General features: G+C 37.0%; 1 protein-coding gene across 2 annotated transcripts in view; it reads left to right on the top strand.

Annotated features, from left to right (window-relative positions):
• grm4 (glutamate receptor, metabotropic 4) overlaps window positions 1-21346 on the top strand; it is a 187405-nt gene extending 166059 nt beyond the window's left edge. Inside the window, exons 7-11 of one of the 2 annotated variants that reach the window (XM_046857014.1) lie at window positions 313-513; window positions 4762-4898; window positions 5190-6125; window positions 16698-16947; window positions 20131-21346. In XM_046857014.1, the coding sequence (XP_046712970.1) occupies window positions 313-513; window positions 4762-4898; window positions 5190-6125; window positions 16698-16947; window positions 20131-20147 (1541 nt within the window). In that variant the 3' untranslated portion in view covers window positions 20148-21346. Of the gene's footprint in view, window positions 1-312; window positions 514-4761; window positions 4899-5189; window positions 6126-16697; window positions 16948-19998 lie in introns of both variants that reach the window. The other variant, XM_046857005.1, reaches the window with a different exon arrangement.
• The last annotated feature ends 4915 nt before the right edge of the window (window positions 21347-26261 follow it).

Raw genomic sequence — 26261 nt, 5'->3', positions numbered from 1 at the left:
GAATGCTCAGTTTCCTTTTATTTAGGTCACGTTGTCCAAACTACATGTCCCAACAAGCTGAACACAGCATATGATTGAAAACGAAAACAACAAACAAACAAAAAAACATTGTCGAGTGCACACATGCAGATGGGCACATCAGATGAGGCAGTGCAGTTTTTTTATTCATGATATTATTATTAATAATAGTATTATTAATAGTAATTGTTAGTTGAAGATTTTTTATGTTAACACATTATTTATGCTTGGGTATTCACTGTACATATGTGTATGTGTGTGTGCATACATTCACAATATGTCTTTAATTTCCAGATCAAGAAAGGATCGGGAAAGACTCAACCTATGAGCAGGAGGGAAAAGTAATGTTTGTGATTGATGCTGTATACACCATGGCACATGCTCTCCATAACATGCACAAAGACCTGTGTCCAGGCAAAGTAGGGCTTTGCTCCAGAATGGACCCTATCGATGGATCCCTCCTGTTAAAGTACATCCGTGAAGTGAAGATAACAGGTACAGTACAACTAATGCTTCTCACCCTGCAGCAGTAGTTATCTAATGTGTAAAGCCCGCAGTGTTTCAAGGACAACAGTTTGCTAACCCTAAAACAATCTGCAAAGCATTTACAATATCCACCTAAATAGCATCTGCCCTGAAGATAATAGAATGGTCTATCAAAGGGCATGTTTTATGGCCAAGGCAGGCTATCCATATTTTATTTAGGAGATCGCATTTCTTTCACTCTTTCAGTGGCAGGGTTATCTGAAAGGTGTGTTCAATAATATTGCCTCCATTCTTTAGTTGAATAGGATCATGAATCTTTTGAAGACTTAACTGCTTTTTTATTTATTTATTTATTTATTTATTTTTCGAAGCACAGTAACACAACACTGCTGTTCAGGTTGCTGGACAGGTTACATGCAATCTTGTTTTAGCAGAAATATCTGGGAAACAGGTATTTCTGTCATACATGCCCCAATATAAAAAATATGAATAAATAATAACAATAAAATAATTGAATGTCTTACAACTTTACATGTATTTAATTTTAATATCTTAGTAATATCTTATATCATTTGACAGCTGACAGCTTATCACCGCTGACCTTTTAGGCATAGTGGACTATGGAATGCACTTTATGGTCAAAAGTATGTGGCCACCTGACCATATGTCATATGTGGTTGTTAAACATTTTATTTAAAAACTATGGGCATGAATATGTTATGGTATTCTTTTATAAGAAGAGTGGAGCCATGTTTTTACGGAGCTTTGTCATGCTAGAGTAAGCTTGGGCTAGGCTCATTAGTTCCAATGAAAGGAAATCTTAATGTTACAGCACACAAAGACATCCTATGCAGTGTGCTTCAAACTTTGTGGGAACAGTTTGTAGAAGCTCTAAAATAGGGTGTAATGGTCAGGTATCAACATACTTTTGACCATTTTAGCGTATAATCCTATTCTATGAAGTAATAGCATTATGGAATGTAGTGGGTTTTTTTCCCCCTCTAATCTTAGTTCTCAATAAATCAAATAAAGCTCATGGCTTAATAAGATGTAACATACTCTATGAATCTGCTCATCATCGTTTTCACACATGCATGCAGTCACTCGCACACACAGCCTCTCTCAGCCTTTTCTTTCTTTCTCCTTTGATGGGTCTTTGAGTGAGCTTAGTTAGGGACTTCAATAGGCTGAGACGGAACGGAGCAGCCCATCAGTTTTCTATCCATGCAGCAATCACTCCAGGGAAAGTGCACTTTGCTTTCGAGCGTAAGTGTACTGCTGTAGTAGTTTCTCTGGCTGCCTGGCATACACACTTACCAAAATCATGACTATTGCAGATTTTGTGTTCCTCTGTGCTTGAATTTTTTTATTTATATGCTCTGAAAATTTCAAAATGAATTCAGTGCAGGAAGAAAGAGACAGGGAAAAAGATTCACTGATAAATCAAGATCTTGGTTGTATGTTGGTTAAGAAGGAGTGAGACATGAGGTCATGAACTACTGGACAAATGAATCAGACCCAATATACGCATGAGCCAGTAATTCATAGATTCATCTGCTTTTTCTTCATGTTGCTACTCGTTGCATCATAATGGAGGATGACTTTTTTGACAAATTTCATGAACGACTGTTGCTTCATTTTACCTCCAACCAGCACTTGTAAGTCTGCATCAGCAAATTATAGTTCATAAACAAGTTTTGATGCCTGGCAGTGCTCAAGAGCCACATCATTTGAGATAAAAATGTTTATAGATTGGGATATTAAAAAAATTACCATATGGTGCTGAAATGTCAGTGTGATGTCAGTGTGTATGTTCTGCTGAGTGATTACCCCTTCAGACTGGATTCTTGGCTAGTCAGAGCCTGGTGTGTAGAAAAGAAAGTAGCGAGGGATATGTTCTTCTGACCTCTTGACTTCATCAATTGACTCCATGAGCCATCTTCAGTGTTTCAAAGCTACTGAGCAGCAGCCTTGTCTTCAAATTAGCTCTTTGGAGACACTAACACAACCACAAGCTTTGCAAGTTACAAAATATTTCTACCAATGGTAAATCAGTAACTCGGTTCAAGTTAATCGGATAGTGCTTTCAGAGTCCCTGTAAAGTCATGGCAGGATGTATCGAGTAGCTGCTTCCCCATTTTGATTAGGCTATAGAGTTTAATTATGTCGTGTTCCAGGCTGAGCCACCCATTACTGTACTTTACCAATCTGTGCTGAACCTCTCAAATTTGTTAAAGGAATCATCTAAAACATGGTTGTAAATGAAAATGCATTTATATTAAAAATGCTAATTTTGTCATTGTTTTGTAGCACACGGACAAAAGTATTGCAACACCTGACTTTTCCAGCCATATTTGGCTCATCCAAAAACGGTTACCAGTAAGTTGGAGACACAATTAAATAGGATGTCTTGGGATGTGGTAGAAGTAAATTTTTTCCTTCACTTGAACTAGAAGACCCAATCCTGATCCAGTATGACAATGCTTCTGTCTCAACACTCTTTTGGACTCCTTTGGGATGAATTGGAAAGCTGACTGACCCCCTAACATCAGTACCTGACCAATACTCATTACTAGTTTCTCACCTTACATCGCTACCTATTCTCTAATACCACAGTGCAAAATCTACTAGAACATTTTACCATAAAAGTAGATGTTATTATAACAGCAAATGGGGACTAAATGTGGAATTGGACGTCCATAAAGTGCATACAAATTTTACAGTCCAGTGTCCACAAATCTTTGACCACACAGCATAGATAAACTTAGAGCTAACCTGTTCTTATATGCTAAAAAAAACTCAATTTTGATTTTGCATGCACTTTAACAGTAGCTTTGTAAATGTCAAGCCAGAGGCATCAGTAGCAATGAAGAAACCTTTTACTCCATTTAAAAGGCATTACTTCATTACTACATTATTCTGCTACAGTTGTATACTAGCCAGTTTTAGGTGTGCTAAAAGGATGTATATTGTGAACATATTGTAAATAAACACAGGACAGTTTTTATGATTACAACAGCAATTCTTTCATACAAGCACACTGCTAGGGTATTCATGTGGGAACATCCAGAGAAGCACAAGGTGAGTCATAAGTGCAGACACTGCAAGCAGAAGAAGCATTAAAGTATGTCAGGATCCGGCATAGATATCACATCCAGCAATGGCAGTACACTCAACAATGTGAAATGGTGAGAGAGAGAGAGAGAGAGAGAGAGAGAGAGAGAGAGAGAACAGATTATTAGATATGATTTTTAGAAAGTATGTAGTTTTAAAGATGAGTGTATATTGTGATCAGTGTGCAAGCAGGATCTTCAGCAGGTCTAGGTATAACAACATCACTAATAAGGAGAGCCAGAAGGTGACACAGGCATGAAAGCTCCCTGGGACATACCTCATCCTGCTGCTTCACCAACAGCAAAAGCAATATAAAGTATTTGTATTGTATCTATGTATTATGTAATGATAGTTCTTCCTCATGGAATAGCAGTGATGCTGCATTTACCACAGCATGTATACAAACAGACAAACAAACAAATAAATAAACATTCACTGAATCACATTGCTGTGGATTGGCCATCTTGCATCCTCCAGCCTGAAATAAAGACAGAGGATATTCATCAACAGAAATCTACTTCTCTTTCAATCACTTGTAGCTTTCATCGAGTAACCCCTATGAGGATTGTGAAATAGAAAAGTAAGCCAAACATGAGCGCCGAAAACAATTGCTTTCGCTGCACACTTGGCTGCTCTGGGATTTGCCAAGCTGGGGATTGGGGTTAGACATAGGCAGGTGCTTTGAATACAGATAGCTCAGCTCAAAGGTTAGAGTTAGAGTCTGGCAAAAAAAAAATTGGCACAGGCTTTTATTAAGAACAAGACAACTAATTCGAAATTCATCACTCGGATGTGGCAGCACTGTTATCCAGTCTCCTTTATGTGCCTTTTTCAGGGGCTCCTGCCAAATTGAATTTGAGTGCAATAAATTTGTTTAATAAAAATTGCTGTGGTTTAATTAAGCATGCATAGTTATGATGCAGTCATATTCTGCTGTAACTTCTTTAATGCATATTGTTTTTTTTTTATTTAGTGATATTCCTTAGGCAAATATATCTATTTTAAACTATATCCTGTTTTTTCCCCCAAAAAAAGTTTTCCGAATTAGTTATGGTCAGAAGCAGAAATTGTATCAATTTCAAAGTTGTTACAGTGAGGACGATTATGTTAATAATCTCTGCCTACTTCTTTTTATTATTTCAGGCATAGCTGGGAATCCAGTACAGTTCAATGAGAATGGGGATGCTCCTGGCCGTTATGATATCTACCAATACCAGATAAATAACAAAACAGCAGAATACAAAATCATTGGCCAGTGGACTGACCAGCTCCATCTCAATGTAAGCCTCCTCATTTATGTCCTATACAGAATCTAACAGTACATCCTGTATATTTAATTTTTCTTTTGGCTTTTCCATGCTTCATATTGTGGGTGTCTTGTTGCATGATTAATGCCTGATATATTTAACGATTTGTTTGACTAATGATTGAAGAAATGCCTAGGGGAAACCTCTAATTATACATCTGTGGCAAGCTGTGACAAAAAATGATTAGTCAGTACAGATTTTTGAGCAAGACTGATTTTTCTTTACTAGCTGATGTGAATAATGAGCAATATTTCTGCATCACAGATCCCAGAGATACAGTGGCCAGGTGGTATAAAGCAAATACCCTCGTCCATCTGCAGTCAGCCATGCAAACCAGGCTGGCGTAAGAAGGTTGTGAAGGGTATCCCATGCTGCTGGCATTGCGAGCGCTGTGATGGCTACCAGTACCAGGCGGACCCTTTCACCTGTAAAATGTGCCGCTTTGATTTGCGCCCCAACAAGAACCATACAGGCTGCCAGCTTATTCCAATCATCAAGTTAGAATGGAGCTCACCTTGGGCTGTCATTCCTGTACTCATTGCCATCATGGGCATTATGGCCACCTTGTTTGTGGTGGTCACCTTTGTACGCTACAATGACACTCCAATTGTGAAGGCATCAGGAAGGGAGCTCAGCTATGTCCTGCTTACAGGCATCTTTCTTTGCTATGCCACTACATTCCTGATGATATCTTCTCCTGATGTTGGGATCTGCTCTCTCCGTCGCATTTTCCTAGGACTAGGAATGAGTATTAGCTATGCTGCCTTGCTAACCAAGACCAACCGTATTTATCGTATTTTCGAGCAGGGAAAGATGTCAGTGAGTGCCCCACGTTTAATTAGCCCAGCATCCCAGTTGCTGATCACTTTCAGCCTGATCTCAGTCCAGCTATTAGGCGTTTGTATTTGGTTTATAGTGGATCCTCCTAAGGCTTTCGTGGACTATGAGGACCAGCGAATGGCAAATCCAGAGCTAGCACGGGGTGTACTCAAGTGTGACATCTCTGACTTGTCACTCATCTGCCTGCTGGGATACAGCATGCTGCTAATGGTCACATGCACAGTCTACGCCATAAAGACTCGTGGGGTGCCGGAGACCTTCAATGAGGCGAAGCCCATTGGCTTCACCATGTACACCACTTGTATTATCTGGCTGGCCTTCATACCCATCTTCTTCGGAACATCACAATCCACCGAAAAGGTAGGAAATAAGTCTGGAACTATAAAGCATGCCAGAAATATGATATGGTTTTCCATACACGATTTTGAGAATAAAGGCAGTAGGGTGAATAAGTTATTCAGTTTTTGGCTTTTATCAACCTGTAGCATATAAATGAGCTGTAATATAAACATTTGAACCTATATTAACAATGACGTGCACCTGGATAACATCATCTTTGCCAATCCTGTACTGTGTCAAAGATAAAAGAGGCTTTGAAACAGCAAGGCCATCGAATGCTGACTTTCTCTATATGATGTAACACAGTGATAGCAAATGTCCTAGAAATACAAACAGAAGAAATCAGAAGGGAGTCATATGGGAATCCTTTGAATAATTCCTTTAGTTTCAGCTCAGAATCCTTTATTCTACATTACTCTTTTGAATCAGAATCCCAGAAACTTCTGCTATCAGGATTTAGATAAGACTCCCCTGGCACTCGGTTTACTTTATCTGTCTGTCTTGTCAACCGGTTACTGCCAGGTGTCTAACACAGCACACCCAATCCGTCATTTGTTTCGATGTTTCATTCAATGTCAAAGTGAACACAATGAGTGTCACTTGGGGCATTATGAATCATTTATAGTAGGCCATGCAGTTTGGTCTCCATTATAAATAATAGGTCTGCTTAACGCTTGTTGCAAAGGTAAGACTAATGTTCTGTCTTTTAAATCATAATGGCAGGGCTAGCATTGCAAATTGTTTGAATACTGTGGAACTGTGCAAAACGATCGGTTGTATTCAGCCTGGAACATAGTGGAGGGTGTGGCTTACAGTATTCAATTCCACTGTGTCACATCTCAGTGGTAATTATATTTGCTTGTCAGTGTAACAATTCTATGAAATACTGTAGTCTAGAAAATGACACAAATGCAAAAGGACACTGAGATCTGAGGTGAAGTGTGTCTCTTCGTATCAGAATTGCAGTTGTTTTGGTGCTTGTGGGAGATTCTCCTCCATTTTGATGTTGACAGAGTAATTACTGTCTGTGTAGTGAGAACGCTGGATCAACAACAATTACATACAGGTGTGTGTTTCCGAGCTTGTGAAAAGAAGCACTGTATGAGTTTCATCTGCTTTTAGTGCTGTGACGTAAAATTAAACAGTAAAATGAATTTGTTAGTGCAATTACTGTGTTTAAAGCAGGAAAAATATGCAACCATTAGGGACTTATGTTAGTGTGCATATTACTTATCGCATTGCTACCTTACAGCTTAATTTTTTAATTCTTAGGCTACTGTCTGTGCAGAGTTTGCAGATTTTCACATTCACAATGGTTTACTTTAGGGTCTCCAGTTTCCTCCAAATGTCCAAGAATATGATAAGTAGGTAGATTGTCTACATTGAATTTCCCATTGGTATGAGTGTTGAGTGTCACATTCAGGTTGAATTCTTCCAAGTGGTTTTAGGATTTGCTCTGGATCCATCACAAATCTGATCAGGATGACATATGTATACACATTTACACTTTTTTTTTTTTTACATTGAAAAAGAAATATATTTTTGTATTATAAATATAAAAATTACATTGCTACATTTTTTTTTTGATCATATAGCTGTAAAATCATAGGCTGCTTTTTCAGCATAAGCAAAAATAAGCCAGAATATCTAGCCACTGTAATCTATCTGTAGCTACATATTCTTTTTATTCACCAAGATAGATTGCACTATTAAAGCTAGCTATAGGAATTTGTCTAATTGGTAATATAATGCTTGCTAACATTTGAGATATTAGAAATAAAGCTGTTCCTTTGTACAGTGGTCCCCCGGTTATCGAACGGCTCGGCTATCGAACATTCCGGTTAGCGAACGGTTTTCCGAATGAAATTTCGGTCCGGTGAACGAACAAAGTTCCAGTTATTGAACACCACCCACGCTGCCAAACCCAGCGCGAGGGGAAGAAAATGCTTCCACTTCAACCATCGCTGAGTAAGCATCTATCGCAACTTCTGTTTGTGAACAATATTTGTGATATTTAGCGGTAAGTACAGTAATCATTTTGTTTCTTACTGTTGTAAAGTTGTTAATTTATACTTTTACCGAACCAACACTAAATACCCGCAGAGATCGGGATAATCCAGCAAAAGGCAGTCCATAAATAATATCCACGGTGCTTTACGGAGGAAGCCCGATTGCGATGAGCTCAATGTGGGCGGGGCACGCATGAGCGAAGGAACAGGACATATTGGATAATTAGGTCCGGTTTTCGAACATATCGGATTTTCGAACGGTTTTAAGGGACGAATTAAGTTCGATAACCGGGGGACCACTGTACCTCGGTGAAAACGGCACAAGTTTTCTATCAGTAAAATTTAGTGTATGATTTGGGTAGAAGCATATTTTTATTTACTTTCAAAATGTACATATACATATATCCATTATCTGGATGTTGGATGTCAGGAAGAATGTCAGGAACTTGCCAAAAAATTATTTAAATATTTAGATTCATCCATCCTTTCACATCACTTGCTTTTCATTTGCTTTCCAAATCTGTGGCAGCTTTGTGGCAGCTATTTACAATTTAACCACACAGATAATTTAAAGTCAATGTGACCAACAATAATATTGGCATTTATTCTAATTGGTCCATAAGTGTCATTAATTTATAGCATTTTAAACACCATAGGTTGTACAATATTCACCACATTACACAATGATTTACAGGATACACCTATCAGCCATAGCCACTAACAGGTGATGTGAATAACATTGAGTCAAGTCAAGTCAAGTTTATTTCTATAGCGCTTTTCACAACAGACATTGTCTCAAAGCAGCTTTACAGAAATCAACAGTCAAGGTGAATGGTGTGCATTTATCCCTGATGAGCAAGCCTGTGGCAAGGAAAAACTCCCTCAGATATTATGAGGAAGAAACTTTGAGAGGAACCAGACTCAAAAGGGGAACCCACCCTCATTTGGGTGACATCAAGAGTGTGATCATAAATCTTTAAACAATACAGAACACTGGAGAGTGAGAACTAACATGAGCACTGGAGCGTAAGATTATAAGTAATGTTCTTTCTACAGTCTTATACAGTCATTATGGTTATAAAACTAGGAGCTACTGAGCAACTCATAAAATAGCTAAACATTTGCGATCATCACAGATCCAGCACCAGCTTCTGGAGTAACATCTTGTTACAGTGGCACCTGTCGAGGGGTGGGAAATATTATGCAGTTACTGTGTTTAAAACAGGAAAAATGAGCAACCACTAGGGACAAAGGTCAAATTGTGATGGCTAGACAACTGGGTCAGAGTATCTCTAAAACAGCATGTCTTGTGGGGTCTTTCCGGTATGCAGTGGTATCTACCAATAATTTTCCAAGGGAGGAAAACCAGAGCACTAGTGACAGGGTTTTGTATATCCAAGCTGATTACTGACGTGTGTGAGAAGAGAAAGATGTCAAAATATAGTGCATCACAAATTGCTTTTGGGGCTGTGCAGTTGCACTTGTTGATGCTGACCCCTGTCCATCACTGAAAGCACAAAGATTGGGGATGTGAACATTAAAGCTGGACCATAGAGCAAGGCAAGAAGGTAGCCTTGTCAAATAAATTATGTTTATTACATGGCACCAGGATGTATTATAGGAAGAAGGCAAGACGACATAAGCAGTGTGATGCTCTGACCAATTTACTGCTGATAAACCTTCTGGCATTCAAGTGGATGTGACTTTAGTATGCACGGCCTTCCTAAAACTTTGTTTTAAAACCAAGTACATCACTTCATGGCAACAGTATCCCTAATGGCAGTGACCTTTTTCAGAAATGGTTTTGAGGAACATGGAAAATGTTCTCAACATCTCAAGCTAATCAAGCTTCTGTGGAATGTGCAGTCAAATAAACTGAGGCCTTACCGTACAACTTACAGAACTTAAAGGACCTGATCCTGATTGTGGTACACTACCTCGTGCCAGATACCACAGCATACCTTCAGAGGTTTGTGAGTCCATGCCTCGGTCAGTCAGAGTTGTTTTGGCGGTTTTGGCACAAGGGAGACCAACTAATATTTGAAATGTTATGTAAATTGAATGCAAAGGCAAATATGGGCTGTAACATGTCGGGTGTTAATTAGCATTTGATATAATGATTGGAATGCAGCACCAAGTGTTGTGTTTTACAATTTTTTTTAATTGGAGAGAGAGAAATGAGATTGAGGACATGTATCTGTATGTTCTTTAGTCACAAATTTTCTCCTATACTGCTACAGTTACGAAGCTGTAGTATGAATAAATAAGGTTTTTAATCATAATTGGGAAAATAAATGAAATTATATAAACTGATTTATAACCCTAATCATCTTAGAAAAACAATGCACTTAGTAATCTTTACTAAGCTGGGGCCCAGCTCAAAATTGAGTTAAACACCACTGTCTTAGTTTCAGCAGGTCGTGAAGGTAGTAAAATGCATCCCATAAGGTATTTTTGGCCTAAGGCAGAGGTAAAGCAAAATGAATGTAGTGGTTTAGCAAAATTAAATCTTTGGTGAATTATAAACAGAATCTGTTTTTCATTTATCTAGTAAGACATGGAGCTGAAAAATCTTTTCAATGTGGAACAACTAGGCTTCCATCACATATGATATTAATGCATATTAATGCACTCAATGTAAATGTGTTTTGTATAGGAAGGGGTTAATTAGACAAGCATATATGTTAGGAGAACAAGTGTATATTTAAAATGTTTGCTTACTGACTTTTTATGAAGAAAAAATGCTGTTTATGAGAACCAGTTCTGAACATAATGACCTTGTGTAATCCGAAGCAAATTTTTTCAATACCCTCCCTTAAAAATTAGCATGTTTAATCAATCGTTGTGTGTGTGTGTGTGTGTGTGTGTGTGTGTGTTTGCTTACAAAATCTAGACACACATCTGCGCAGCATACTCAATAAAATTTAATGCTGCCTGTTTGCTAAGGGAAGACGGAGAAATGTTTGCACAGTGGCATTTTTTAAAATTACTGTAAATTGATGTTTTTAATATTCAATTTTTATAGCTTTAGACAATTTACATTCGTTATTCATTTGCTGACTGTAGTCAATCATGTGTTCCTGGCTAAACAACACCCCCAAAAATAGATTATCTCAATTATTCAAAAGAGCAAATTTGCATGAAAGGAACTTTAGATAAATCTGCTTACTGGATGGCAGGAATATTTTAAAGAGGGACTGGTGACTTACAACAGTGGTGGGTTTAAATCACACATACTAAATAATGGCCGAAATTAGCATATGATCAAAAATGTCTTCTCAGTTAGCAAACACTGCATTTTGTTGACTAATGGGATCATATGTCTTTTGGCTTACAGGCCAAAATCTAATAATAGTACTAACAAGCTTATCCTCCAACTTACTGATACATACGTAATTAATTGGTTAATTCACAGTCTGCATTTCAAGGCAGCAAGGGGACTGAAGGAGTAAATTAATTCCTCTAAGTGGCAACAGGAACAGAGAAGATTCTGTTTCTTCATTATGAATTGAAGGATTTTGGTTTAAACCAAGTAGAATTTGTTACTCAACATGCAAGATTTACAGTGGTACAGATGGTACAGTGCAAGATTTAATATTTACTATTATGAATAGAGGAATAGGTCTAGATTTTAGTATTACTCAAGCAAACTTCAAAGTTTAAAAAGATGGATGCCGCCAGGACATTGGATGGTGAAACAATGGTGAACCTAGGAAAGGTAAATACAAAAGATGTTTTTGTATTAATAAAATCCAGGACTCAAGTTTGGAGAAGGTCTGAACAATCATAATAGTTATATCTGTCTCACTTTAGAAACTTGCAATCTGAATAAGCCCAGTATGTGCCAGCAGATGTATTCATATGCTTTCAGGTAAAGTGATCAGCAAGTTTACAATGGGGCTGCCTGTTCTGGAAAAATGAATATTTGATAGATTAGTAGAAGATGAGCAAAATGTCATAAGCAAGACTGCAGCAGAGGTGGGAAGTAAAGAAGTACAAAAACTTAGTGCTTTAGTTACTCTAGTTAAGTAGATTATTCTGGTATCAGTACTTAACTGTATTTATTTTTTTGGACATCTTTTTACTTTCACTCGTCACATTTTTTACACAAATATCTGTACTTTCTACTTCTTACATTTCAAACCAGACTCATTAATTTATTTGGTAGCATGATCAATATTTTTTCTTCTCATTGTGTTTTGTTTTCAGACTATCAACCTATTTCATTTCATTGCTTAGCTTTTTCAACCTACCACTGATTTGTCATTTCCTGGCTCTCACACACCATGGATGTAGGCTAGTTTATAAAAGTTTATAAAGCTAACAATGAGGAGGCAGAAAGAAAAATATATATATATATGGCTAATGTGGATGAGACACAGGGAGTCAGTGATGTAAACATGACTGAGAACAGACATTCCTGATCACCTGGTCCTCATCATCAACTTTTCTCTGCTTGTGTTCTATGTGGTTGTTCAGCCTGGATACATTCAAAAGGTAACAACATTTTTAATTATTTTGTATAAATATAATTATTTGATGTGGGGTCCAGTTACCAGCATGACACTAAAACAGGTAGTAGTAATGGCTACATTTTTAAACTTAAGTTAGGGTGACCGTATTTCACTTTAAAAAAAAAAAAAGGACAGTGGAGGCAGGAGGCAGACAGACACCCACTGTGGGTGGGAGGATTGAGATGGGGTGGGGAGGGTGTAAATAACACTGACAAATACATTCACAAGTATGAAACTATGTGACTGAACTTTAATACATAAAAAAAAAACAATAGAATAATAAGAAAAAATAACATTGTTCAGAATTTAACACATTTTACATGACACTGTTTCTTTTTAAAGTTTAAAGTAAAATAAAAATTCAGTTGAAATTGAATAGAAAAATTCAGTCCTCCTGATGTTCTTAGGTATACTTTCCTAAAGAATGAATCTTTCCCAATAGTTCCGTGATTACTGATTAAGTAGGCATGAAACTCTTTGCAAGACATGTGTTGAAAGTTGGACTGTGTGCACAGGGTGTGTTTTACCTGGGCTCACAAAATAGTCAGTTAATTTACCTGAAGTGCTCTCTTTTTTAGATGCAACTTTGTGTTTTTTGTTTGCTAGCACCTTTATTTGACACTGACATGTACACGCCAGCTTTTCGGGTCATGCATTCTGCTTTAAACGGATGCCGACCGAGATGAAAACACGTGAATTTTCTTTGTAAATTATCTGTGAATTTTCATTTGCATTTGCCCTCTTTTATGCTATTCGGGAGCCATGTTACACCAGTTAAGCCACTGCACTCTCTTTCGGCTTTTGCCATGCTGCTGAGAGAGTGAGACGCGCTGGCCAATGTTTGCGTATGTACGTGACCGACAAATGGTGGCATGCAACAAGGCGTGGCCTAAAGAGAAAGGTAAAAAACGCATACAATTATTGACGACTATATAAAGTAAAAGTCGAATCCCAGACATTTTAGGAGATTTAGAAATCCCGGCCAGACGCTTTTTTTAGTCCTAAAAAGAGGACATGTCCGGAAAAAAAGAGGACATTTGGTCACCCTACTTAAGTACAAGTCAGAGCCCCAAATGTTTTACTTTAACTTAAGTGAAAAAAGTGTAGTGAGTACTTCAACTTTTACCAAAGTCTTTTCAAAACGAGTATCTGTACTTCTATTTGGATGTGTGTACCTTTGCCATTTCTTAACTGCATTGGGAAAAGCCTGCAAAGATGTTGCATCACTATGCGACTGGATTTAGACGTAAAATAGACCAAGCACTGAATCATGTGGGATAAGTTTGAAAAAAGTCAAATAAAGCAAAGTCATGCTGGTCCAGTAAATCCAAAGCTAATTACTCCTCTAGCCTGTCCCCTGAACACGTCCATCACAGTGCATACACATGCTAAACCGCACCCACATCTGTGTCATAACCCCACAGACAGCCACCTGCAATGATGTCTGGCATTGGAGAAAATTCAGCTTGTAACTTGGCAAATCCTGCTCTCTGGGGCAGTAAACAATAGTCTCCAAATGGGATCTGAGCAGGATTTGATGTTTCTTGAACATTCCTGTTTCAACTCATCTCTCCACCATAGCAAATCTTTTCACTACATGTCAAAGTTAAAAGTCTATCAGGAGAGGGGCAATTTATTTGTATTATTGACATTGTCCCAAAGCAGATTTACAGAAATATAATGATTACACTTATAGATTTTACCACTACAAATTAGTCCCTATAGATTTATCCTGGAGTTTATCCCTAACAAGTAAGCCAGTGGTGACTGAGAAAGAAACCTTAAGAGGGAACCCGTCCTCATCTGTGTGACATTGAATGTACATATATCATAGCTCCTTATTTGAGTTTTCTGTTCACTGATAGAGGCTTGAGGGTAAAACTGTTCTTGGTGATTGTAGATCTAAGCCATTGTACCAAACTGTTTATATTAATTCCAGTCCAAATCCATACAATGCAATACAAATAAATAATACTGAAACCAAAAGAGTCACATTTGAAAGTGTTGAAGAGGGTAGTTGAAGAAGAGCATGAAAAAGTTGTGTTGAGGAGTAGCTATATAATAACAATGAGAAATATTTGGAAGTGGTAAAGGTTAAAGACTGCTGGAGAAAAGTAAAAGAAAGAGGAAGAGGACAGAGAGATAAAGAAGGTAGAGAGAGAAGAAGAATATCATAACAAAAGAAGGCTCTTTAATGAGATAAGGGCCATTCTGACTGAATATATTCTCAATTATGGGCTATGTTTGAGAGACATTAGACTGAAAAAAATGATATAATAAAATGTTTTGATTATTTATTGAATCCATCAGGAACAAGCAAAACAAGCCGAGAAAAAATAGAACTGGTCCATTTTGTGGTTGTTTGGGAATTTTTTTTATTCGCATATATAGCAAAGATAGTTCCTATCATCCTGGTGATAGCAAAGTATCAATGCGACCCTTATGAGAAAGTAACACCTCCAGAGGGCATGCATACCAGATATTTATTCAAAATGTCTGCCATTTTTCTCCAGTTTATATGAAAGTAGAATTTTGAATTTTTTAGTAGTAATTTTGAAAAAAATACATATATTTGAATTATTTGAACATATTTTAGGTTCTGTTTTGTTGGAAAAATCATATTTTTGAGAAAAATCTAAATTTCAGGGTCTAGCCTAGTTACCCGTTGAGCACTGCATGATTCCATACTTAAATAAGGCAAAATATCCTGAGGCAGTACTGCATTTAAAAGGCTACCCAAGTCAGTGGAAATCAACCCAAGGAACCCAAGTCAGTGTAATCCAAAATTTTTATTCCTGGTACAGATTATTTGCTAAAGAAGCCCTTGGACAATTGTGGAGTTCAGGAAGAGACCCTGGTCACAGAGTCACTGTTACACACCAGAGAGCTTTTTTCTCTGTGCCACCTGAAAATTATGTATTATACAATTACATTTACATACACACTGGCCAGGAGGGAAAAAAAAAAAAACACAGTCTAATTTTACTGCTGGCATCTACAGAATATGTGCATTTGCATGTAACAGTTTAATTGATTGTAGGCATCTAATCACAGGTTTCAGTTTGTATGACCACCACTAGTTTATTAGGAAATTGAATATTATATACATTTGTGGAGGTCAAAATGATGGTAAAACGTATATGTATAGTTTCTAGACTTCAGTGTGCATTTATTTTCTATAAATTCTTTGCACAGTAAGTGTCAGCCTTGCATTTGGAAGCCTTGATATTTTGCATGTTATATTTAGAACATTTCTCGCGAAGGACATTTGTATAGATATTTGTACAATACAGGATATTTGTGGAATTTTGTATTTTTTGGTTTTGTCCCATTATTCTTGATGCTCAGGCTTTTGCTGTTGCAAAGCATTAATATCTAATGAACGACATGGGTCTTTTTCATACTGAAGAAGCTCCCTCAGACTGGCAAGTTCTGGCAAGGACCCCAGGACAGTGGACTGAGATCACAGCTATGAATCACTATTAATAATGATGTGCCAGAAAACTAGTGCTGAGGTTATGTATTGGGGAGGACAAACACACAGCAGTGTTTTAAAGCAACAGCAGGAGGTTCACAGTACAGCTGAGATGAAGAAGAGCCATTAGTTGTTGTTGGTAATGTGAGCGCTGGAAAACATTGCACGCACATACTCTTTCTAAGCCTGCTTGTTTAAAAGTCAGACAAAAAATCTTGATATGTACAATAGTCCCCAGAATGTCTAAGTATTGCACCTAGATTTCCAATTCATGGCATTATGTTTGGCATGCTGCATTTTCAAAGTCTGTTTTTAAACAGGATATTGCTAAAATAAATATATTTGAGTGTTTTTAGTGTATTTTAGTGTATTAGTGTTCATTAAAACAAGAACAAATCAAGCTTACATAACACAGTACCACTGCCATAATATGGTCTTACATGCTGCCTTAATGAGAGAATTATTTCAAGCTAAAAATATAATGTGAAGAATATGTCAAAAAAAATTTGTGAAGCAACATGCTCATGACATGCAGATGATGAACAAAATATGAATAATGTAGATAACTTTGGTGTTGTTTTCCCCTCTTCCACAGATATACATCCAGACAACAACTCTAACCATCTCAGTGAGCCTGAGCGCCTCTGTATCTTTGGGACTACTCTACATGCCCAAAATCTACGTGGTGCTCCTCCACCCTGAGCAGAATGTGGCCAAACGGAGCACACGCAGCCTGAAGGCCGTGGTCACTGCCGCCACCATGTCCAACAAATTCAATCCGAAGGCCAGCCTGCGACCTAATGGAGAGGCCAAGACCGAGCTGTGTGAGAACTTGGAAACTCAAGGTAGGAGGGATTAGATGGAAAACTATAGCTGTTCTGCTTAGTTTGAAAACTGGGCTGTGATACAAATTTAAGGTATCATAAGCAGTTGCCTAGGGCTTCTGTATTCCGTTGAGGTCTTCAACACTCAATGGAAACAGCAAATTCATTCCTTCACCTGCAGGAACCACATATTCCTGGTCAGAGTTGCATTCGACCGCAGGGCACAATACAGTAGACATTGCATACTTATTTTAGACCTGGTCATTTTAGACTCACAATCCAAAAGGAAGGTGGAATTTAACCCACATAGACAGTAAATCTAGCTTGGAATAAAGCCAGAAGCAACACTATCCACTGTGTTTTTTATTTTCCCAATCTAGCAAAAACCAACACCATATGCTTTAAGTATTGTGGTAAATAAATAACATTATTATTATTATTATTATTATTATTATTATTATTAATAATAATAATAATAATAATAATAATAATAATAATAAAACAGGGCTGCCATTAGGCATGAATTCCAGCTAATAGGCCTATTCCTGTCCCTATAGCTTTTACAGGACGAGCCACTTATGTTTTAATACTTGATTTTCATCATTGCCATGAACAATATCTTATTATAAGTGTTACTGTGTTAATCTGATTGTATAATTTGCATTGATTTAGAGATGGAGGTCTGCATTAGAATTATTTTGTAAAAAGAAAAAAAAAAGCACACTACAATTTACTCTGAAGCTATTCCTCCTTCAGTAATGAAGTTTAAATACAATTATTGCACTGTGTCACAGCAAATTCTATTGTGACCAGTGCTGTGCTAAAAAAAACGCTTACATTGCCACTCAGTTTAAAGCTTGTCAGAGCACAAAGAGTTGGCAGAGGCCAATCCAGACACATTCGAGATGCTCCTGAGGCCAGTGGTGAACATGGCAGTCATTATCACTCTGAAAAAACCTCCCAGAGTCTACAGACATAGCATGCTCGATCCCAGGAAGCTGGTCATGAGCTTCTGCTCTGGAAATTTGTATCTTCAGCATAAGTTATTTCAGTTGTTCATTTTATGGCATTTTTAAAAAAGGTGTTCTTTTTTTTTCAATTTTTAGAATATCCTTAAATAGTATAGTATGCGACACATGTGACACAAATATTTATTTATTTGTCTATAAATATTAAAGCTCAGTATTTTAATTGCAGCCTGTGTATGGTGGTAACTGAGGTGTGCTTGAACAGATTCTGCATTCAGTATTTAGATGCACTATTAAAACAGACTAAAAATAGTAATGTCTTAAAAATATAAAAACAGCCTTTGCTTTAATAATAGAAAAGAACATGCAGCAAAAACAATACACAAACTCACTCTTGGAAAAAAAAAATGTAGCTGTGATGAGTCCGATTAATGGAGATGTTTAGGAGAGATGGCAGTGGAGTTTTAAACCAGGTTGTTCAACAAACTTTTGAAAGGTGAGAGAATGCCTGAGTAATGAAGATGAATGTGCTGGTACCGATCTTTAAGAATAAGGGAGATGTGCAGACCTGCAGTAACTACAGTGGAATAAAGTTGATCAGTCACACCATGAAGTTATGGGAAAGAGTAGTGGTGCCAGGTGTGTCAGAGAAGTATGTTAGGGTGGTGCAGGACATGTCTGAAGACTGACAGCAGTAAAGTGTGCAGTAGGAACGACAGACTGGAGATGTGGAGGTTAAACTGCATCAAGGATTGGCTCTGAGCCCTTTCCTGTTTGCAGTGGTGATAAACAGGTTGATGGACGAGGTCAGACAGGTGTCTCCGTAACCTATGATGTTTGCAGATGATTTTGTTATTTGTGGTGAGAGTAGGGAGCAGGTTGAAAAGAGCCTGGAGAGGTGGAGGTACACACTGGAGAGAAGGGGAATAAAAGTCAGTAGAAGTAGGACAGAGTACAAGTGTGAATGTGAGGGAGGGCAGTGGAGTGGTGTGGTTGCTGCAGTTTTGTAATGTCTGTAATTTGAGTAATTTAAATAGGTAAAAAAAAAATAAATAAAAATAAATAATTAAACAAAGGTAATAACCTTAACATCGAATTTACAGTATGTTATTTTACTTGTCCATAGTAAATGGCTGATATGGGTTGTTAACCCTAGGAAACAGAGACAACTAACTTCATTTTGGTTTATCTTTAAATACATACATAAAGATACAAATATTTGTAGCATTAGACAGATACAGATATAGGCACAACATGCCCCTAATGTAAATATTGGCTGTGGTCCAAAATCAGCAATTAGGATTTTATTTCAATCAATGCACCAGCAAATTACTGAAATGCATTTCCCATAAAGAACATCTGAACTCAGTATCCAACTGATCTGAGTTTTTCAGGACTGCTGTATAAGCTTTACATTTTCCTAAATGAGAATAAGCCTCAATTAAGAAAGAGAGCATCTGTCGTAAAAAAAAATGTATCTTTTAATAAACTGCTTACCATCTTACAATGTGGCAGATGATTTGCTCTTCAAGCATTACTCACAGCTAGCAAAAGGTTAAATTGACAGTCTGATTCACTGCTCGGGAATGGCCCAGTGCAAATTACCAAAAAGCCAAACTGGTTTACTCTCAGTAGCTAATCTAAGTCACTGAGTCATTAATTTGAATATGTATAAAACCATGCAGCAGACAGATGGGCTGTGCAAAACAGCAATAAATAAGCCATAAACAGCTGAATCAGCAGTAACAACTTTCCCTGATTATTTGTACCCACTTCTCCAACCTGTACAGGCAGTGATAGAAAAAGTCTGTGGAAAGAGATAGCTACCATACTGTAGAGAATTTACACTTGAGGTAAATATCCATAAGTAATACTACAGATTGTCACAAACTCAGTATCCAATATAACTAGTGACAAACTCCGTGAAATTATGCTGCACACTAATATTGTTTAGAAACGTTTAAATTGCGCTACAAAAAAATATATATATAAAATAGTGAGAATTAAAAAAATTCTGATTTGACATTTTCTACTGAACTATCCATGACACCAACAACCTGCATGGTTCTTAGATAAATATATCATCCTATTTCCTTTTTTTCAGGACTTAGCCCCAAACAAACATACATCAGCTATAGCAACCATGCAATCTAGCACAAATAAAAACAAAGGCTGATTCCTAAGAGTGACATGTGGAAGACAGCCTCTTAAGGTGAACCAATCTTCTGGTTTCCAGATGGAGGAGAGATTTGAACACAGCCTGCTGACTCCGTCCATCCATACCTTCTGGTCGAAGAAGATCATGAGAAGAACCTGAGGAAAAAGTGGAAAGTCCATGGTGTTTCAGTGATGGTACTGTATGTCACATCACTATTTGGCATCCGGCAGAACTGACCCCATGCTGGAACCATCTGCAAAATCCCATTACTACTTCTTTTTTTATCTGTCTTATAATTTGATGTCATTGCTGAAGTGACACCAAAATATCAACCAGGCTTTGACATATCGCTTTCAGGTTTTCATACACCGGAGGAGTGGCTGAGATCTCTTTTTTTTTCTCCCAGCAGGGGCTCTCACGTTTTCCTATTGGTGATGGTGACAAGAGTAAAAATCCATTGTTTACAGATGTTGAGCATGCTGGTTTGGTTTGGGCATCCAGTGTTGTGTTTTTTCTTTTCTTTCTTTCTTTCTTACATTTTGTTAGTGGTCCTGGAATGCATTTAAAACCATGTTGCTGTGCTCCTATCACACTATGAGACCTTATGATAAACTGATTTAAGTGTAAGGAATTTTGGGGGAATGTTCACTTGTGCTTAAAATACGATTTATTTATGAAGTCTAACTAACTAGCCTTGCGCTGTGGTCCAAAACACTCAAAAGCTATCACTGCCAAATGTGCTTTGGCAAAACGCGAAATCACTATTTATTACTTAGTTCATTAAAGAGTATTTGAATTCTTGTGTCCCCTTTTTGATTAATTACTCTTACAGTATACAAAAAAAAGAAAATTCCTAATCAGCAATTTGAAAAGAGAAAATTTAAAACAGGATGCACAAAGCTAACATGAGACAAGAACCAGGAAAAAAGAACAGATATTTAATTTAACGCCATGTCGAGTGACATATTGCAACAATGCGTTTTGTGGATGTCCTGTGAAGTTTAAGACTCATCGCCTATGATTTCTCCTCTGTTTATTTTTGCACTTTTTTGTGTTGCTGAATGCAATTTGTTCATACTGACCGTGCTAAATAGCAACTAAATGTGCGTTCTGGTAATGTTTGCATTTGTCTAGAAAAACAAAACAAGAAGAAGAAAAACAAAACAAAACAAAAAAAAATGAACGGTGCCTGTACTAAAGTATTTGTAAAATATGAACATTGAGGTATGTGAAGCATGATCATTTTTATACATAAGTTGTTTCTAATAAAAAAAGAAATGTTTTTTTTCCAAAATTCACTGTATATCTTTAATACGTCCTTCTTGGATGGATTTTTTTTTTCTTGTTAATGAAAAATAATTACCTTGTCATATAATCCAATACGTCTGCTAAATGATCTGCTAAATTAGTGACACTGAAACTGTTGGATTAGATTTAGACTTGTATAATACTGTGATTAGCCATTATTATGAAGTGCTCAGACTGTGCAATAAGAGTTATTCATGCAACTCAAATCCGCAATGCCATAAAAGATGAAAAGCAGATTATTTATTTTTAATGCAACTGGCAAAATCCTTTATATATTTCCATGAAGAACATTTTCTGCCAAGAAGAACATTTTCTCTCTCATTAACGGTGATTAAATACTCAGGTAGACTAAAGAAGGCAACAAAAGGGAGAGAAAGAAATGTGTTTAGTTAGAGATATATATTTTGCAGGAAGTGGCCATTTATCATAGATTGAATTTAAAAAGGCGCATTAGTATTTGTGAGTTATGTGGGCCATCACTTCAAACAGTGCAGAAGCAGACAGGTGCTATAAAGTAGAGCTATGGTAGTGAGACTCCTTGATGTAAAACAGCACAGCTAGAGATAAATTACTGCCCACATTAGACTTATTTAGGTCCTGCTATAATATAGGGTATAAAACAGGAGTCTGATTGGATTGGTAATCCATCTTTCTGTCAAAAATGACAGCATTGTTGTAGTAAGGGGAGGGCTGAAGGAAAAAGAAGGTATAATTTCAGAACGCAGTAAACCGTATTGGCAAATCCAGCTCTGTAAAATGCAATGCAAATAGAAGAGCTTTATTCACTGTCATGTGTAAAGTTGGATGGTATATTTTATTAAATCATGACTGAACATGTTCATTCAAACCCATCCTAAAATGAGGTAGTCGGGGTTTCTTACTGTATATCTCACTTCAGTGAAACAGCACCACTATGTGGTTGGCCCATAACACTTCTAAAGTGGATACACACACACACACACACACACACACACACACACACACACACACACACACACACACACACAAGTCCAAGTACAAGTCCATAAACGATAAAATCAGAAATAATTAAATGTTATGATGGACTGCAGGACTTCCCCTGTTTCTGGAGCCATTAGATACTGAGGAAAGGTCAAGAAAATTACATTTAAACATAAACCCAATTCACTGGTTATGTGATTTCACTGAAATTTTAAGCATTTAATATATTCTAAAGCAGGGGTCACCAACATGGTGCCCGGGGGCCTTTTCTAAAAATAGCTCACCATAGCGCCACTTACCAGTGAGCTGCATCTATCTGTTTCCGGTTTCAAAAAGGTTGGTGACCCCTGTTCTAGAGTAAGTGTAAAATTTACAGGATGTTATGAGCATGCGACTTTAAAGAGCTTCATCTGGGTAAACTTTGTGTGATGAGACTTATTAAAGCAGTGTAAAGCAGATGTATTAAGCAGATGTGGGAATGTGTGTATGAATAACCATGAATAACCATATCATCTGTGTACATGAAAGTGAATGTAGATTGTCGGCATTTGCTATCCTGTTTAACGCTTTTTTCAGTTTAGTATCAGGACAAGCATACGATCAAACAAGCAAAATCGCAGTATGGCTGCAGTTTCAAGGAGCCCGGGAAGGAGCAAAAGCTAGGCAGAAGTAATTATTTTAAACAACACTGTTTTAAACAAAGTCTGTTGTTATTTTTACCTGACTCTTCATATGCAAAAGAACATTGTGCATAGGCTATTATCTGTTAAGAGGACCTGTATTCATCCAGTGAAGCCAAAAAATAATAGTGAGCTAAACATGAAACCAAAGTTCCTTTCAGAGTAAGCAATCACATTCTGAGAATCGTTTGAGAAGTTAAAGAAGCAGATTTACACCTTTTTTATTCGACTACATGCTCATATTTCATGCCATTTGTCTGTATAATGTAAACATTTTATATGCTTATGTTACATATGTTTAAAGTTGATTATCTTTAACATTTTTTTCTTTGAACTTTTAGGTACTTTAATCTAAACTATTTTAAATGACTAGCTCAGTTTAGATTAATTCTGCAGTAGCTTTACACATTTTTCAGTGTCCGTGTTTGAATGCAGTGCAGGATCTATTGGTGACTTGTTTGTTCTCCCTTTCCATTACATTGCTACTCTACCTACATGGCCATTTGATTGCTGACAAGTGATAAACAGCTTCTCTCCAAATTGTCAGTAAAATATCTGGTGTGAATTCTTGCTTTTTCTTGTCAGCAAATTGGACTGTGTAATTCTGACCAGTGCAATCGTGACAATGCCTGGAAGAATAAAACCTGTAATCAGATCTCTTCTGGGGGTCCTGTACACTGCAAATTACTTCATGTTGGTGTTGTGGCAGCGTTCATTTGCACTCACTGAAAGATGAAATTACCAATGCAGCCATTCAGCATGCAAAATGCATTTTACAGGTCTATAGCCCTATACACACAACAGGATTCCTTTCATATAATAAAACCACTATAATAAAACGTGTGTATTCTACAATTGCTCTTAAGCCTTGGGGGATGTTTTGCTGGTACATCTTACTCTAGAAAACAGCATGTTCGGTATGCCGGGTGTATAACAGAGACAGAAAGTTATGTGAATCAATTGTGAGACAACTCTAAAGAAAAATCAATGCATGCAATAAGGATCTGAGGATGTGGCATTATCCAATTCAAAGTGTACTGCCTTACGGCTGCGCTAATAACATATCAAAGGGAATGTCACAGAGGCCAAAGCATATTGTATTCCATATTAAAGCTTATAATGGCCAATATTGGTTGTCATTTTTTATTAAAAAATGTGAGCGCAAAAGAGATTGTCCTTTTAAACATAACAGCACCATAATGTTTAAAATGAAATGATGACATTATTACAGGGAAGTTTAAAAATGGTATTTTGGCTTAAAATAATGATTCTGGTATGTTCTGTTGTTTTGCTAAGAACAAAAAAAAAACTACTTGCACTGATTTGTTTCTTCTTCCACACACAAATTAGAATGGCTCTTTTATTTAATTAAAGGTGCTACATGCTACCTTAATGAGTGCAGTCTACAGAGCTACACAAACAATACTAACCAATGAAGTCTTTTACTTGCAGTTTTAAATTTCTTCAAACTATACCACACCTATTTATACCTGAGCATCACACACATATGTGCTTTTTAAACATAATTTTTTTAAAAACCTCTTTGCTTTTATAATACATGTAACATTTACTCACATGGGAAGCTTTCCAGTAGGTTTTGGAGTAAGACTGTGGGAATTTGCACAATCAGCCATGCAAGAATTAATAAGATCAGGAATTTGTTGGGTGATGAGGCTTGGGGTGAAGCCTACATTCCAGTTCATCCAGTTCATGTTCAGTGGCTTTGAAGTCAGGAATCTGTGTGGCCAATCAAGTTGTTCTGACACACCATTTCTTCAACTAGCTTGTGGACATTGTTAGGGCTTCTCATTTCTTCTCATTTCCAGTGAAGACAAATTGCAATGTTATACTACACAAAGAGATTCTATACAATTCCAAACTTGTTGCAACATATTGTAAAAGAAACACATAATAGTGTGATGGTCAGGTGTCCATACACTTTTGTGTACAGTGTACAATAAAGTTTAAAGTTATCGCTATTAAATCACTATTCCTAAAAGTGATGCTTTACAGCTTGCACTTAATTATCATGATGCAGGTGAGTGTAAAAAGTGAAAGTTATGCAGTGCTGTAGCCCTCCAGGCTCTCCTCATCTTCATTGGAGAATTCTAGTAGGCAACATCTAGTGGATCATTAACAGTGTGTCTACTTCATCTTTGCAAATAATTATCCAAATTCACTCCTTTCTAGGCATCACATGGCATGGCCCCAGCCTTATTTAGATGCAGTTCCTGGTAGATTTCATTTAGATTCTCTCCCTGCAGTCTTTAACACACAACTCATCAGTTAATTATCATGCACTTCATGAACTCAATCAGGTGCTTAGATGCAGAAAATACACAAAAGCATGCAGTGTGTGGGCCAACACAAGCACTTTTTATTCCAGAATGAGCTCCCATCCTCTGAATACTCTGTAGCACAAACTAAATTTTTGCCTTGTTAGAATTGTATAGGAAGATCAAAGATCAAAGATTCCATTAAACAATATGCCTTGGTATGTGTGTGTTAAAATGTATTTTCAAGTTATGGATGATAAATGATGGCTTACCCATGGCCTACTGTGTATAAGAACCAAAAGGCTAAAAGAAGTTCATAAATGCAGTGGCAGTATATATCTAATAGGAAAATGAATGCAAGAAGTAATAATATAACCTATTAATATATACCTAAAATAATCTCTTATCCTGTAGTAGAGCAGAGACAATGAGAGTTTTTTCCTGTGGCACACTTGTAGATTAAGGCTATCAAACAATCTGTTCACAGTATGCTTAATGAAAGGAGCTCTTTCATTCCAAGACGCCATCATAAATGTTTACGTGCTTAGAGCTGCAAGTTTCTCAGCATGTACATCTCTAATCTGCTTGTCCAGCAGCTCATAAGCTTTCAGCAGTCCCCCTAGCTCAAAATCAGGCCAAAGTACAATACAAAAAAAAAAAAAAAAAAAAAGACCAAAGAACGTTGGTCTAACACTAACAAGATAAAATACATGTAAAAAAAAAAAATAAAAAAAATTGCTGAAGAACTATTTTACTACTTGAGGTATAATTCAATTAGCGTGAATGCATTTCCTTGCAACTCTGCAGAAATACACACAATATGGAGTGCATTGCTTTATTAGTGAAGGATGTCTCTGGATTACAAACTGTATATTGTCAGTAAGCCGGTTTGCATTTTAACCAGACTGCAGACCCTCCTGAGCCATATCATGTCTCTGCATGGGAACTGACACTAATCCAGCTCAGTGTGGCTGACTGCTAGCAT

The sequence above is a fragment of the Silurus meridionalis genome, chromosome 1 (assembly GCF_014805685.1).
Source record: "Silurus meridionalis isolate SWU-2019-XX chromosome 1, ASM1480568v1, whole genome shotgun sequence".
In the NCBI taxonomy this organism is placed as follows: Eukaryota; Metazoa; Chordata; class Actinopteri; order Siluriformes; family Siluridae; genus Silurus; species Silurus meridionalis.
The sequence above is the reverse complement of the archived record's forward strand: the minus strand, read 5'-3'. Positions and strand labels throughout refer to the sequence as shown.